The 14,467-nt window shown below is 43.4% G+C and overlaps 1 protein-coding gene across 1 annotated transcript in view; it reads right to left on the reverse strand.

Annotated features, from left to right (window-relative positions):
* The window catches only part of Camk1d (calcium/calmodulin dependent protein kinase ID), a 386,144-nt gene that overhangs the window by 10,949 nt on the left and 360,728 nt on the right, over nucleotides 1–14,467 (reverse strand). The window contains exon 7 of the mRNA XM_028764793.1: nucleotides 4,072–4,188. Within this exon, the coding sequence (XP_028620626.1) occupies nucleotides 4,072–4,188 (117 nt within the window). The remainder of the gene's footprint in view (nucleotides 1–4,071; nucleotides 4,189–14,467) is intronic.

The following is a 14,467-nucleotide window of genomic DNA, read 5'->3' on the forward strand; positions in this document are numbered from 1 at the left end:
AGGTTACTAAGTGTCATCATATACATGGACCCACTATCTGAGGTTACCAAGTGTCATCATATGTATGGACCTACTATCCAAGGTTACTAAGTGTCATCATATACATGGACCCAGTATCCAAGGTTACTAAGAAGCATCTCGATGACATCTGATCAGAATTATTCACTTTTCCGGAAAACATTTCCCTTGATTCTCTACCCTCTGCCACTGCTCATCTCTTATAGAATGAAGAGCATTCACTGTGGAGTCTGACCTTTCCGGCTAGAGCCCTGGTGTTGCCGTTAGCTGGCTGTGGTGTCTTTACTCAGTTACTATTTCCTTATCTCTGAAGTGAACAGAAAACCCACCTCCCAGGGTTATTGTAGAGAAAATAGAGTGAATACTTTAAAGCCATCCCCAGAGTTCCTGAAACACAAAAGAGACTCAACAAAAGCAGGGCAGGAGTGGTGAATTAAAATGCTGTGGACTGGGTTACCACAGTGCTTCTGAGCAGGTTCCCTGCAGAGGGCTAATGGCCTGGAGGAAGTGCTGTGGAAGAGGACAGGCAAAATACAGGATAGTTCTGCATAGTGCTCATTAGAACTTTCTCCTGAATTAAGGTTGTGTGTGTGTGTGTGTGTGCGTGTGCGCGCGCGCGCGCTCGTGTACATGTATGATGGGGGAGTAAAGCCAAAGCCTTGTACTAGGGAAAGCCTAGTATTAGGGAAGGGATCTACCACTGAGCCCTCTCTGTCTGCCTCCTGCTCCCCCCCCCCCACCATGGCCTCTATGTAAATATATTCAAAGGTCTCTGTGTTAAGAGTTTAGTCCTTAGCATGGCATTATTTCAAGGGGATGAAATCTTCATAAGATTGGATCTAATGGGAGATTTCCAGGTCATGGAGGTACCCTTGAAAAGACTATGACATACTGATCTCTTTCTCATTTCCTGACTATCACAAGGTGGGCTTCTTGCTCTGCCATGGATTCTCACTGCTTGCCAGAGGCCCCACCACAACAGCACTACCTGAAATCTCCAAAACTGGGAGCCACAAGAGACCCGGTGGCTTTGCAGCTCCTTAGTGAGCTTACTGGACAGTTATGTCTATAACACATTTAGGGGATGTCCCAAAAGCATCTCTCTATAAGGCAGTGGTGAATGGAAGAGGCATGCAATTATGAAGATCATTTCCTTTATTCTCTAAACCAAAGGCATCCTTAGTAGCTAACAGAAAAGATCCTAGAGCCAGAAGTCAGGGTCCCAGCCTGGCTCTGCCACCTCTCCATTCACTGGGTCCGAGTTGGAGTGCCAGCCATGGCTCTGCTTTTCCTGAGTACTGGTGATTTTTGTGTTCAGGGTACAATAGGGATGGTAAAAAGTCTGTCTCATATTCTTAATGGTATACATGCTTAAAACACAAGTGTGTCCAATCATCCTATTTCAAACCTCAAGGTGATTCTGTTCCTTCTGCTTTCTTTTTGAACAGCAAAAGACTTCATTCGGAATCTGATGGAGAAAGACCCAAATAAAAGATACACCTGTGAGCAGGCAGCTCGACACCCGTGGTAAGAAACAAGGCTTTTGTAAGAGCCATGCCTCCCACCCTCACAGCAGACTTTTCTATGGACTCTTATTCATGAAAACACCCAGGTGTTCACGCCATATCACCCTGGCACATTTCCTCATCTCCCAAGCCAGTGTTTGCACCTTTTGATGCCCTTGGGATGCAGTCTTGGATAACTCAGAAGGATATAAAATGGCAGTTAGCGTTTTATCTTATAGGTGGTTCCGAGAATCACTTTTGCCAGAAGAAAACTCCCAGTGAGACATTGGAATTGGATGAACTCTTTTCCTTGGCAGTAGTTATCTATAATTTCTCTTTCAGGTTATTTCTTTTTCTAGTTAGTGTTTCTTTAACGCTAATGGGACTTGATGCTCTATAGAATCCCACACATTATCTGTGTGTGCCTATGTCATGAGGTTGGAACCCAAATTCACTGACAGCTAGTGTGACGTTGGGTTTCTGCTTGACTTGCTAAGTCTCAGCTTTCTCACTTTCAATTGAGAGTAGCAATGCTAATTTACTGACTTATGTAAGAGACAGGGGAGTTAATGCATACGAAGAGAGTCATAGGTCCAGACAGAGCAAATGTCTACTGTTACAGACCCGTGAGCAAATACTAGAGTAGAAAAAGATAATCTCTGGGCTCATCAGGTTTCTGCTCCTATAACAAAACACCTAAGATGAACGGAAGAGGACAGGTCTCTTGTGGCTCCCAGTTTTGGAGATTTCAGGTAGTGCTGTTGTGGTGGGGCCTCTGGCAAGCAGTGAGAATCCATGGCAGAGCAAGAAGCCCACCTTGTGATAGTCAGGAAATGAGAAAGAGATCAGTATGTCATAGTCTTTTCAAGGGTACCTCCATGACCTGGAAATCTCCCATTAGATCCAATCTTATGAAGATTTCATCCCCTTGAAATAATGCCATGCTAAGGACTAAACTCTTAACACAGAGACCTTTGAATATATTTACCATGTACAATATAGTGCCCAGTAAAACAAACATAGAGGTCATGGTGGAGGGGCGGCAGGGGGCAGAACCTGCTATATGTTGGGGTGGTATACCCAGAGGGGCATCTGCATTATACTTGAGCTGTCACCTCAGAGAGTTAGAAGCTAGAAAGCAACAGCTAGATGTATCCTGGGGCTTGGTCACCATGGAAAGGGCAAAGCTCAGAGAAGGCCAGTGAGAATGGGAGGGACAGGGACATAGAACCAAAAGCTGAAACTATATGCCAGCTTGAACCCTGTGTCCTATAATGGCAGCTTGCTACACATAGGTCTCAGCTTTTGGAGGAAGCCTCTGGCTTCTAAGCTCAGAAGTCCAGTATTTCTTTCAAGGTTTGTTTGAGGAACCTGTAGAATGGTAGCCTGGATCCAGGATTTGGAAGGTTGAGGAAGCAGGCAAGGGGATTCCAATTAGAAGCAAATTACACAAATAATAAAAATGATCTGGGTAACAGATTAACAAATAGGGCCATTCACCTCCCTTCTTCCTTCTATGGTTCTTGCAAGTTCACCTAGGCTTGCCTTTGGTCTTTATCCCCTGGAAAGGTTGATGATCCTCTCTGGAAGTATTTCAGTGTGGTGCACTGTGGCCCTAAACGTGGGCTCTAGACAATAAAATTATGGCCTCAGTCATGAAAGCCCCATCATGCAAACCATGACTGCTCTATGCAAGGATGTTTTACCAAGGATATGTGACTTCAGAAATATAGTCTTGTCATAAAAATGTAGACTCCAAGAAAACTAGGGTTTATGGTCTCAGCTCTGCTAGATATTGACTCTATAAACTAAGGCAGGTTATTTTATTTACCCCCAGAGCCTGAGTTTCCATCATCAGTCACATATGAATAATGTAAATACCCATCTCTTGGGTCATTCTGAGGACTGGGTATGTGAGCCCATGTTCAGACTTCTAACACTCAGCTCCTACGTGGTACCCATCCACTGCCAGCTAATAACATTTCACCCCTGAGTACCCATATCAGGAAGAGGAAGATTAGATGAGCAAGTCCACATCCCTTGCTTTATGTAGCAAGAATATCCTCCAAGTCAAGCCTAAAGATGTAGCTAGCTCACAGAGCATCCTCAGGAGCGGCCATAGACTGAATGCCTGTGGAGACCACGATTCTTTTGTTGAGATCCTTATTCCCATGATGAAGGCATCTGAAGTAGACCTTTGGGAAGTTCTTAGGGTCCTATATGCAGGGCTCTCATGAAAGACAGGAGTGTTCTTATGAAAGAGACTCAGAAGCCCTTGCCTCCCCCTTCATATGCAAAGATACCAAGAAGACAGCTGCCTATGAATTAATTAGAAAGCAGACCCTCATCAGACATGCAGTGGATTTGATCCAGTACTTCTAGCCTTCAGAATTGTGCAAAATAAATGTTTGGTATTTAAGCTACACAGCCTGTGGTATTTTGTTACAGTAACCCCAGGAGAAGAAGACAGAAGCCTCAGGGCCATTCTGAGTCCCAGGGTCCTTGAATCTCTACGTTAAGTTGTCAGGATATAAAGGCCATAGGATACCCACCAGAGTCGGAGATATCATCCCAGTAGGGGGAATCAAACTCATATTCTGCCTTGAGGATCTGTTCAAACAGCTTGGAGTCATTTTCATCATAAAAAGGAGGGTAACCACAGAGCCTGCAAGACAAGAGTAAGAAGTGAGTGTGTGCACAACCACTGTGCTAGATCTCTATGGGTCTGGAAGGAGCACATGACCCAACAATCAAATTAAGGGAACCCACACTGAATGTGCTGAAGTTAAATCTCATCAAATGAACCACACCCTCTATACATTAACAAGCCAGAGAAGTGAAAATATGACTCCCTAAGCAGCAAAAAGATCAACTCCCATCATGACTAGAGGCACACACACACACCCATACATCCACCATATTTGTATTTATTAGTGTGTGTGCATGATGTATTTGTAAGGGCACACATATGCCACAGTGCATGTGTGGTAGTTAGAAGACAACACTTTGGAACTGCTTCTTACCTTCCACCTTTCTATGGTTTCTAGGGGTAGAACTAAGGCCACCAGGCTAACACAGCAAACACTTTTATCCACTGAACTACCTTGCAACCCTCTGTAACCTTTTTTTTGTACGGCATTAACAAGAATCCTACGGACCCTAGGAAATCAGCAGGCAATATTCCATGTAGGTTATGGTTAATCATGTCTGTAATATTGTCCTCAGCTGACAGGCTGGTGAAAGGAACCAACACAAAGCATACTGGGACAGGAGTTTCTGGATGCCTTCAGGTTCATTCTATTTAGGAAACTGCTAAAGGAAGAGGAGGAAATCTTACAACCCGGATATCATGTTGCTAGAATGCATCCTGACCTGTGCATCATCGGTCCATCAAATAGGAACCAGAAAGGCTACCATTTTCCCCATCGCAAGCACCAGTCATTCACAGGAGGCAGCTCAAGTTACCGTAACATTGCAGAATCACAATACCCTAGCCAAGGTGCCACTGGGGCCATTTCACAGATAACTTCTTAATGGCCCAACTAAGATGCTGCTAGCAATCAATTAGAGCTCTGGAGAGACCAAGGGTCATTTGACAACCATGGTAAGAGCTGTCATATCAATTCAATTCAACCACCACAAGTTGACACTGTGGATTCTGGGGCTGACCATGTAGCACAGAGGGAAAACACATACTTAGCAACTGAGAAAGTAATAAATGAAATACACATAAATTAAAATTAGGAAAGTCATACTTTCTCTTTCCAGTCCTGTCCTCAGTTCTAACGTTACCTTTACTACCAGTAAATACTTCCACACCAGTACTTACTTCCAGGTATATATTGGTTTTGAGCTACATGGTTCTGTGACACCTCTCTTCCAGTTTGCCTGATCAGTTCAAACACTTAGGAAAGGACTAAAACTTGCCTGGAGCCCATGTAGGGTTGGGGTGGAAGGGCCATAGGCCTGAAAGGATGGGATCAAGCCAATAAGTGACCCCAGAGCAGAAGCAAGCAGTACTCAGCTCTAGGAGAACCAAGAGCAGAATTCTATGTTGCAGATCTGGCTTCTGGGGCCAGAATGCAGCAGCCACCGTGGGAGGCCTGACCCCAGACTGAGGCCTGACCCAAAGCCAAGTCCCTTCTTCCCACACAGTTCAATATTATTCCAAACACAGCAACAGCCTAGAGACCAGTTTAATGAAAACAAATGAGCAGACATCCATAGACCTGTAGGTCTGTAGGGATTAGGCTGTTGGTACCTAACAAACACAATAAAGGTCCAGCCATTTTTCATTTGTCCCGCCACCGGGTGCACAGCTGTGGCTAGCTGCGGAAGGGAATCGGGGATGACAGTTGTCAAGGTTGAGAAGATTCTACATCATCTAACTCACAAGTGTGTTTTGGAGGCGGGATGTCTGGAAAATGTCATTTGTAAAGATCTGCTGGGGTAGGCAAAATGAAGCAGCCCGCGCCTCGGAAACCACCAAGCACATACTTCACTGCCCAGGGAAACCCTGGGGCCACAGAGAGATGGATATGTAAATGTTTCCCACAGCGAGGACTTGGGAAAAATAAAATGTTTGCATTAGGAAAAGCCGACAGAGCAAAATGTTAGCTTGTCTTGGAAAAAGCTGACATGTTGGATATGTGAGCGTTTTGTTTGTTAACAAGTGTGTTTTGCTTTATGGTCTGGCTTTCTTTTTAAGGAAAAAAATGCTAAACATTTTCAGGAAGGATTTCTTCTCATGCCAATGTTCTTAATGTATATTCTAATTTCCTTTCATCTTAGCTTTATTTCCTTTCTCTTTTTGCATAGAGGACTGTTCGTGCAGGTGTTCTGAGTAAATGAATCTATCTTGGGGCCTGAGTTACAATTAAGAAAGAGAGTTGAGGACATGTCTCAGTGAGTAAAGTGCTTGTCACACAAGCATGGTGACTTAAGTTTGAATCCCTGGAACCTGCATAAGAGCTGGACACAGGAGTCTGCCTGCCTGCAACCCCAGCACCCCAGCACTTCTGTGGACAAATGCCAGAGCCCTGCCATTCTTCGCAGATGTCTTCTATCAGCCCTTGTACACCCTGTCTGGGACAAGGCTGATCGTGAATGAAGAAGGACAGCATTGTTGAGCTCAGTGGGTGCCAGTGGATGAGGACCACAGCTGAGTGGCTGGCTGAAGGAGGAACGGAATCGGAGATAGGTGTCTACTGCCCTAAGCCTCATTAGTTTGGCTCCTGGGCATACAGTCCTAGAAGGAAGGCTATTTTTCTTCTCCTGGGAAAATGTTCTATTGGAGTTTAGCCCCAGTCCTGGGGACCCATGCCTCCCCTCCCCTCAACTCTCTGTATCTAGGGGTGTTTGTAGCCCAGTAGCAACAAGGTTCAGGGTAACAAAGATCACACCATCCCCAAACATAGTCTTTATAGCATGTACATTTTTTGAGAAAGATTTATTTATTTTATTCATATGAGAACATTCTAGTTGTCTTCAGACACACCAGAAGAGGGCATTGGATCTCATTACAGATGGCTGTAAGCCACCATGTTGGTGCTGGGAATTGAACTCAGGACCTCTGGAAGAGCAGTTGGTGCTCTTAACCATTGAGCCATCTCTCCAGCCTGCTAGCATGTACGTTTTAATGTAAACCAGTTAGCAGTACACAAGGTCAGGACTCAGGCATAACCCCCCTGACTCCGGGTCTATGTTCTTTTCTCTTGGCCTTCATCCATATAGGACAAGACTCGAGAACAGAACCTCTTACTTCAGCTTTTGAACTCTCTGTGTAGGTCAGTTGGCTTGTACCCACCCAACATCTTTACCTGGAAGAAGCACTCTAGAAGGTGACTATACCTTTCCACCTCTTCCCCACCCCAACCCCCTATCTCATTCTTTCTGAGGCATGTTAACCAAGATGCTGTAGGCTGCTGTCCTGCATATAAAATACTTACTGTATCAGGGCTAATGGAATGTTGTACACTTTGTCTGCGCTGCCCCTTGCTTGGGTCTGCCACACCCTTGAAAACTAGCTTGAGTGTAAGATTAAGATCTGACTTCTCTCTGGCAAAGGACCTAATAACATATAATTGCTGAGGTGGACAGGGTTCCATGATGTCATGTCCTCTCCGGGCACATATCTGTCCACATGTATCTAGAGCATGACTTTCTCTTTGTTTCTAGATCGTCAGTGTCTGGACCAGGGCATACCTGGAGGGTATGCCAGATAGATGCTTGGGCACATGGACATGCTCTGGAAGACCAGACTGCCTTGTTGGCTGTGGAGCCTCCATGGCTAGGCTTGGAAGCAGAGATAAAGCCTCAAGATACAGGAGAACTTACCATTGCTCTATCCCAGAAGAACCAGGGAGATCTCAAAATACCCACCCACCATGACCCTTCCTGGACATCCCACTTGCAGGAGGTGCTAGAACAATAATACTCCAAGCTAGAAGAACCTACTGCATGAGCCTACCTCTGAGGACAAATGGTCTGACTCTGTGGAGACTAGAGTGTGGTTTAGGCTTTCCAAACAGCACTCCTAGCCATAGACCCTGACTGCTAAGAAAGTTTTCCATGGAGAAGGATGTTCACATAAATGAATGTGAAAATCAGCAATGAGTGGCCAGCTGTGGCTGTTCTGGCTGCATAAAGTTTTTCTTGGAAACTGAAATGCTGTAATAACATAGAAGCTCCCGTCAAGATACCTATGAGCTCAACATGGTCATTATCCTAAATTAAGTTATGTTCTTTGGACTGTTTACTCTTGGTCATGGGTCTACATACCTGGAAAAGAGAATGTTCACCAATGGGATGTCCAAGTCACAGCCAGTAGCTGTTTCTCTGTCCCTTTGTTTCCATAGCCCATCTGTGTTTTGGATTACCCCTTAAATTATATACTTTAGGTCTCTGGTGTTCATATACCTTTTGATACCAGTGATGGCTACTAGGACAGAGAGAAGTAGGGACAGAAGTGGTGGGGGAACAGAACCAGCTATGCCTGATGCTTGCCTATGCAGGGAGTAACTTAAATTTTTAAAAAATATACTTTACATTCTTGTGGTAACATTTTATGTGAGAGCTTCTCTCTTAATATTTAAGGGAATGACAACGTTTTGTAGATTGTATCTTTTTTAGTATAATAGTGTCTCACTGTAGTTATTTGAGTATAAAATATCCCCCAGAGGTGCATATGTTTGAACAGTTGGCTCCCAGCTGGTGGTACCATTTGGAAAGCTCTGGAACTTGTAGGGGATAGAGCTTCATTGAGGGAAGAGGCCCACTGGGCTTGGGTCTTGATGTTTTATAGTCCAGCCCTATTTCTTCTCTGGTTTTTCTCTTCCTGACTGAAATATAATATGACTAGCCACTCACTCCCCTGACACCAATACCTTCTCCACATTGTAAGCCCAAACAAACCCATCTTCTTTTAATGGCTTCTTGTGAGCTATTTGGCCATAGCCACAAGATCAATATATTCCCCAAGAGGCTCCTATGTTGAAGGCTTGCTCCTAAGATGGTGGCTTTATTGACAGGTGGGTGGATTGTTAAGGAGTTAACTTCATCATCAGGTTCATCAGTTGAGGAATTCTGGCTGAATGGGCTTGTAGGAGGTGGTCGTAGGAGGCAGGTCACTAGGGGTGATTCTTTCAAGGTACATCCTGTCCTCGTCACTTCCCCTTCTGATCCCCATTTTCTGTAAATGTCTCCAGAAGACTGCTTGACATCCATAACATGCACATATTTGGATGGGATACTAGAATTCAAACTACTTCATAAGTAGAGAGGTTGCAGGACTGAACAAGAAGAACAGCAAGGAGGTTTGTCTCTCTGAATGTGCCAGAAAGTCCTCACATGAGCAAAAATGATGTCTTTTCATTGAAGTATTCTCCATTTGCTGTATTAGCTGGCCCCCTTTTCTTGCCTTCTGACCCATAGTGAACACAGGCTCTGGCCACCACTGTCTACAGGCTCCCTCTTCTGTACCGTATCTACTTTGCCTCAGCACAGGCTCCTTTGGAGTCAGAAGACACAGGACTGTTGGTCAGACACTCCCCTGGCCATAACCAAGTGATCAATGAGTATCAACTATTCCCACTCATGGAACAAAATGGCCAGAGTGCCTACTGATATGGTTTTACATTATGGTTGAAGACAGGGGAACAGATGGTCAACATTAAACTCATCATGAAGATGAAGCATAAAAACTAGACATGAAAGGTTAATTTAGAGCTGGTCCAGAGAAGCTACATTTTAACCTTAATCTAGAATATTCATTTTTTCTAGCTCATTCTCTGTGCTAGGAATGCTGTTATTCTCTCTAGTCCTCAGGACTGACCTGCTCCGTTGCAAAGCTCTATGTGTGTGTCCCTTGTCTGGTGATGTCTTTCCTCCCCCATCCCCCAATACCATGCAAGGTACTACATCTCTCCTTTGTGCTCTTCAGCTTCCTAGGCTCTTCTGTTGTAGCTGCTGTCTTGGTTTGTGTCTAGGACTCATCATCTCTGGTCAGACTCTGTGCTCCCCAAAGGCATCACATTCCACATTCATTTTTGCAGTCCTGTACAGCCTGGTGCAAACCTCAGCAAAAGCTTGTTGGAGGAACGCCTCTTCAAATGCCTTCACCTTTCTCAGACTTCCATCCTTACCTTGCTCAGTCTTTTAAAAACATGTTCCATTCTTTAAGAGACAACTCAAATCTCATCTCTTTTTTGGGTCTTCGCAAGAAATTTTGAAAGATTGTATTTTATGATTGTGGTTCCAATGTTTAAATGTTTACTTTGCTGATAAGTTCCTGGGTGACAGATACTATGTCATAAATGGTATATTTGTAGGGTTTGGAGAATGGGCTCATGGTGGCCTTGAACTCATGATCCTTATGCCTCATCCTCCCCAGGGTTGAGATCATAGTTATGTACCATTATGACTGGCTCTATAGAGTCCTGTGTTACTACTCAGCACTTCTCAACTATGCTCTATAAACAGAACATACTTCACTTGAAACATTTATGCATGTATGTACATGTACAGCTATACACACTTGTGTATGTTATCATAACACACACTTTAATAGACATAAGACATCACTAGGGGTATAGGTCAATGGTAGAATACTTGCATCTAGCATGAATGAGTCTCCTGGATTTGATCCTAGCACCCCAACCCTAAATAGGGTTGAACATTTAAGAATGAGTAAAACTGTGTAGAAAAGGCAATTTCAACTATGTTCTTTTGAGCATGGTAATTTTTTTTTTACTTATTTATTATTTTGTAGTGAAGCCCTACCCTAATGACCAATAGAATATAAATTATATTCTCCAAGATAACTGGAATGGACATGGGGAACTATCAACAAATATCACCTAAGCTCCCGTATGCCTAGTGCCTGACAATATGTTTCATGAATCAAGTTCTGTCAGAAGCTAAGTATCCAACAGATGACAAAATTCATAGGTGACAGGGACTGTTTCCAGCCTGAGACCTGAGTCAAATGCTTAAGAGTATGATTAACTTCACAGTTGAAGAACTTTATCCTGGGGTCCAGAACTCATTACTTTTTGTAAGACACTAGGAAACTGAGCCCTAGAGAGAAGATGGTCAGGGCCACAGCTAATGGCAAACCCTGGGTAATGTATGTGAGGAATTGGCCTAGAAGAACAAAAGTCATTTTGATCCAGTTCTACAGAGAGATATGAACAATGAAATTGTGCAAAATGCTCATTATATAGCAATAAATAAGATAGGGCTGAGTCTCACTTTCTACAGTCCCCTAGTCCAGTCTCACTTAAATGCAACAGATGGAACATTTAGTTTTCTATAGTAAATCAAGCATGCTGAGTATGTCTTGGAGAAGTTAGTAACAATAGCCATCATCAACTGACCATTTATCAAGCACCAAGCACTTGGTTACACACTAGAAACTCTTTCGTTGCCGTGACAAAACACCCAATGAGAGCAATTTAAGGGAGGAAGGAAGGCTTCATTTTGGCTTCTGGTTTGAGAGTACAGTCCATCATGGTGGGAAGACATGGCAGTAGGAACATTAAATGGATGGTTATAATGTGACTTGGCTTCCTCCCATTAGTCAGTTTGGAGCTGTAGCCCATGGAATGGTGTTGCCCCGATTAGAGTGAGTCTTCCCTTCTTAGTTAGAGCACCCTCACAGATACTCCCAGAGATAAGATTACCAGGCTATTCCTATCTAAGTGCACAATGAAGATTAACACTCATGTTGTCCATATATTGCCTCATTTGATGAATACTTATAAGGAGAAAAGTCTTTTGCTTTTCCATTTACAGATGAGGAAGATAGATATACAAACAATTGGGTAGTTAAATGGGCAGAAGGAGAAGTTTAAGTCTTTCTTTCTTTCTATAAGTCCTTCTGAGTCAAATCTTATCAACCTTTAGGTATTTGGCCATGAATGTCACTATAAAGATGGGGATGTACCAAACATGTTCTCTTACTTGATATGTCTCTGAAGTCAGAGTGTCATAATTTTGTACGTGATAGGTTTAGAAACAGAGCTGGAGGTGAGATCATGTAACTGACAAAAGTAAAATAAAATAAAATAAAATAAAATAAAATAAAATAAAATAAAATAAAGAACTCATAGGTGCCTGTAGTTATAAAGTTAATGACTCCTGTTCTTCATCTGCCTTTCTTCAGATTGAGGGAGATGGCTAGGGACATTATCAACCTGTCTGTGGGAGAACAGGATTGTGAAAAAATGGATCTCTGTGTATATTGATCTGACTTCCAATATAATCAAATCAGATCTTCAGAGTTCAGTGTGATACTCCTGTGAAGAGCTGTAAAGCAATGCAAAGAATAAGAAGAAGAAGAATAAGAATAAGGAGGAGGAGGAGGAGGAGGAAGAGGAGGAGGAGGAGGAAGAGAAGAAGAAGTCGTCTCTCATGACAGGACCTTGTGGAATCTGATGGGATAAGGCATAAGTTCTGGAATGCCCTCAGAAAAGAGTACTTGGGAACAAGGTGATAGACCCAGTGAATTTTCTAAGTACATGGAAATGAGTTTCTGAGGGTCTGAAAATAGCAATCCAACTGAATGACAACCAAGACTTTTCTGCTTTGGTCTAGCCAGTGTGGAAAGGCTTTGAGTAGAAGAGAATTGTTTCCAAAGGAAAAGTTCATACTTCTCTGTGAGGGCAGAGTCCAGCTTTGCCTTCAGAGTGATTTTCAGCAAGATGCTGTAGCTTAGGTGCATTTGCTCACAGCTTGCTTCTAGGGAGTGGGACCTTTCCATGGTAGAGCCTGGTGGCAGGTCTCTAAATCCTGCCCTTGAGTTGGTTGTGTGGGAACCTGTTTTCCTCTTCTTTTTTTTTGCTTTCTGGCCATGAGATGAATAGATTCTTTCACCATCTGACCAGAGGTGTAAAGCAGTGGATCTGTTTAATTCTGGGAGCCTCTAGATCTGAACCAACAGAGACCACCATGCAAGAGAGGGCAGAGAGAATGCAGGAGCTAGTGGACAGGGAAAAGCCTTCTGAAAGTCTGTCTTTGGACATTATATGGCCAGTACATTTCTGAACTTAGAACAGCTGTGGTTACCTGCACAAAACCAAGTCAGTCAAAATTCCAGCAAGGAGGTGGAGACCCCTTGCTAGCTGAAGAGCTGTCCTGTCAGAAGTTAATGGCTACTGGGAGGGGAGAGTAGTCTTTCTTTAGCAGTGTGGCCATAGGCAGGTTGCCCACACTCCCCTAGATGGCCCCAGAGTGATATCCATATGGGCAGCACTAACTGGACTCTGGTTTATGTCCTTTCAGAAATGGAAGAGGACATGACATTGGGAGGGGAATGGGCTGAGGGTGTGTCCAGATATAGATATAATCAGAATATATTGTATACACACAGGCAAATATCAAAAAAAGAATAAAAAGTACTATACAAAAAATGACTGAAACCATACCCCCCTCCCCATTTATCTGTATACTAGCTAAGCCATATAAGGCCAGCCCAGGTTTAGTGTGTCTCTGAAAAGCAGCAGCAGCTTCAACCAAGGCTGAGCATCCTTTGGACTCTGAGTCCTGCTGGTACCAGGGACCATTGCATGTCTTTCTGTCTTGACTGACCTTTGGCAGAAATTTAACAAGCTTTATTGAATGAATGGGGCGGGGTAGGGTGTTAAGAAATATGAGTTCTATTCATCTTACCATAGATATGATTGACTTTCAAAATAATTAAATAAAACAAAGTTCTTTAGCAAGCGAGGAAAGTTTTTGTACTTTTTCCCAGTGCCCATTAGTGAGCCAAACAGAGTTGCATATATATATATGTATATGTATATATGTGTGTGTGTGTGTGTGTGTGTGTGTGTGTATGTGTGAACTTATAACAGATTAATCCTGGTTTAGATTAGAGGGTCAATAATGATGCTTAAATGATGAATATGTTTCTCAATTCTGTAGCCATTTGTTTGAGCATGTGCATTCCCTACATCCTCCTCCTCATACACTGAGAAAAGAGCAGGTGGGAGAAAGTAGGGAAGGCTCACACAGCAAAGCCATGTGCAGAGACTGGCTGTGTGTTCCTGATGAGAACACATTGGTAAACGTCCTCTTTGAATAATGATTTGGGAGTTGAGAATGTGTAAGCAGGGATCAGGGAAAGATTCAGAGCAGAAAAGGCAAAGGGAAGCACATTCCAGAAGGTTCTGCACAGCTGGAACTGAAGACCAGGACTTTGGGAAGGAGGAAGGAGGATAGGAAGAACAGCCACTCCAAGTATCTTAATCCATCTGTGGTCAGCTTTTTGAATCTTCCATGGACACATGGACACAGACTTGAAGAAGTTGAGAAAATTATCAAAGAGCCATAGAGACCTCTCTAGACCAGCCAAACACAACTCATGCTAGCTGAAAGGCAGGAGCAATACAGACAAAGGGGAAAGAGGAGAGCTTCTCATGCCCAGGAACACTGAGTCAGGGAAC

Source organism: Grammomys surdaster, unplaced genomic scaffold, assembly GCF_004785775.1.
Source record: "Grammomys surdaster isolate TR1022 unplaced genomic scaffold, NIH_TR_1.0 146, whole genome shotgun sequence".
NCBI lineage: Eukaryota > Metazoa > Chordata > Mammalia > Rodentia > Muridae > Grammomys > Grammomys surdaster.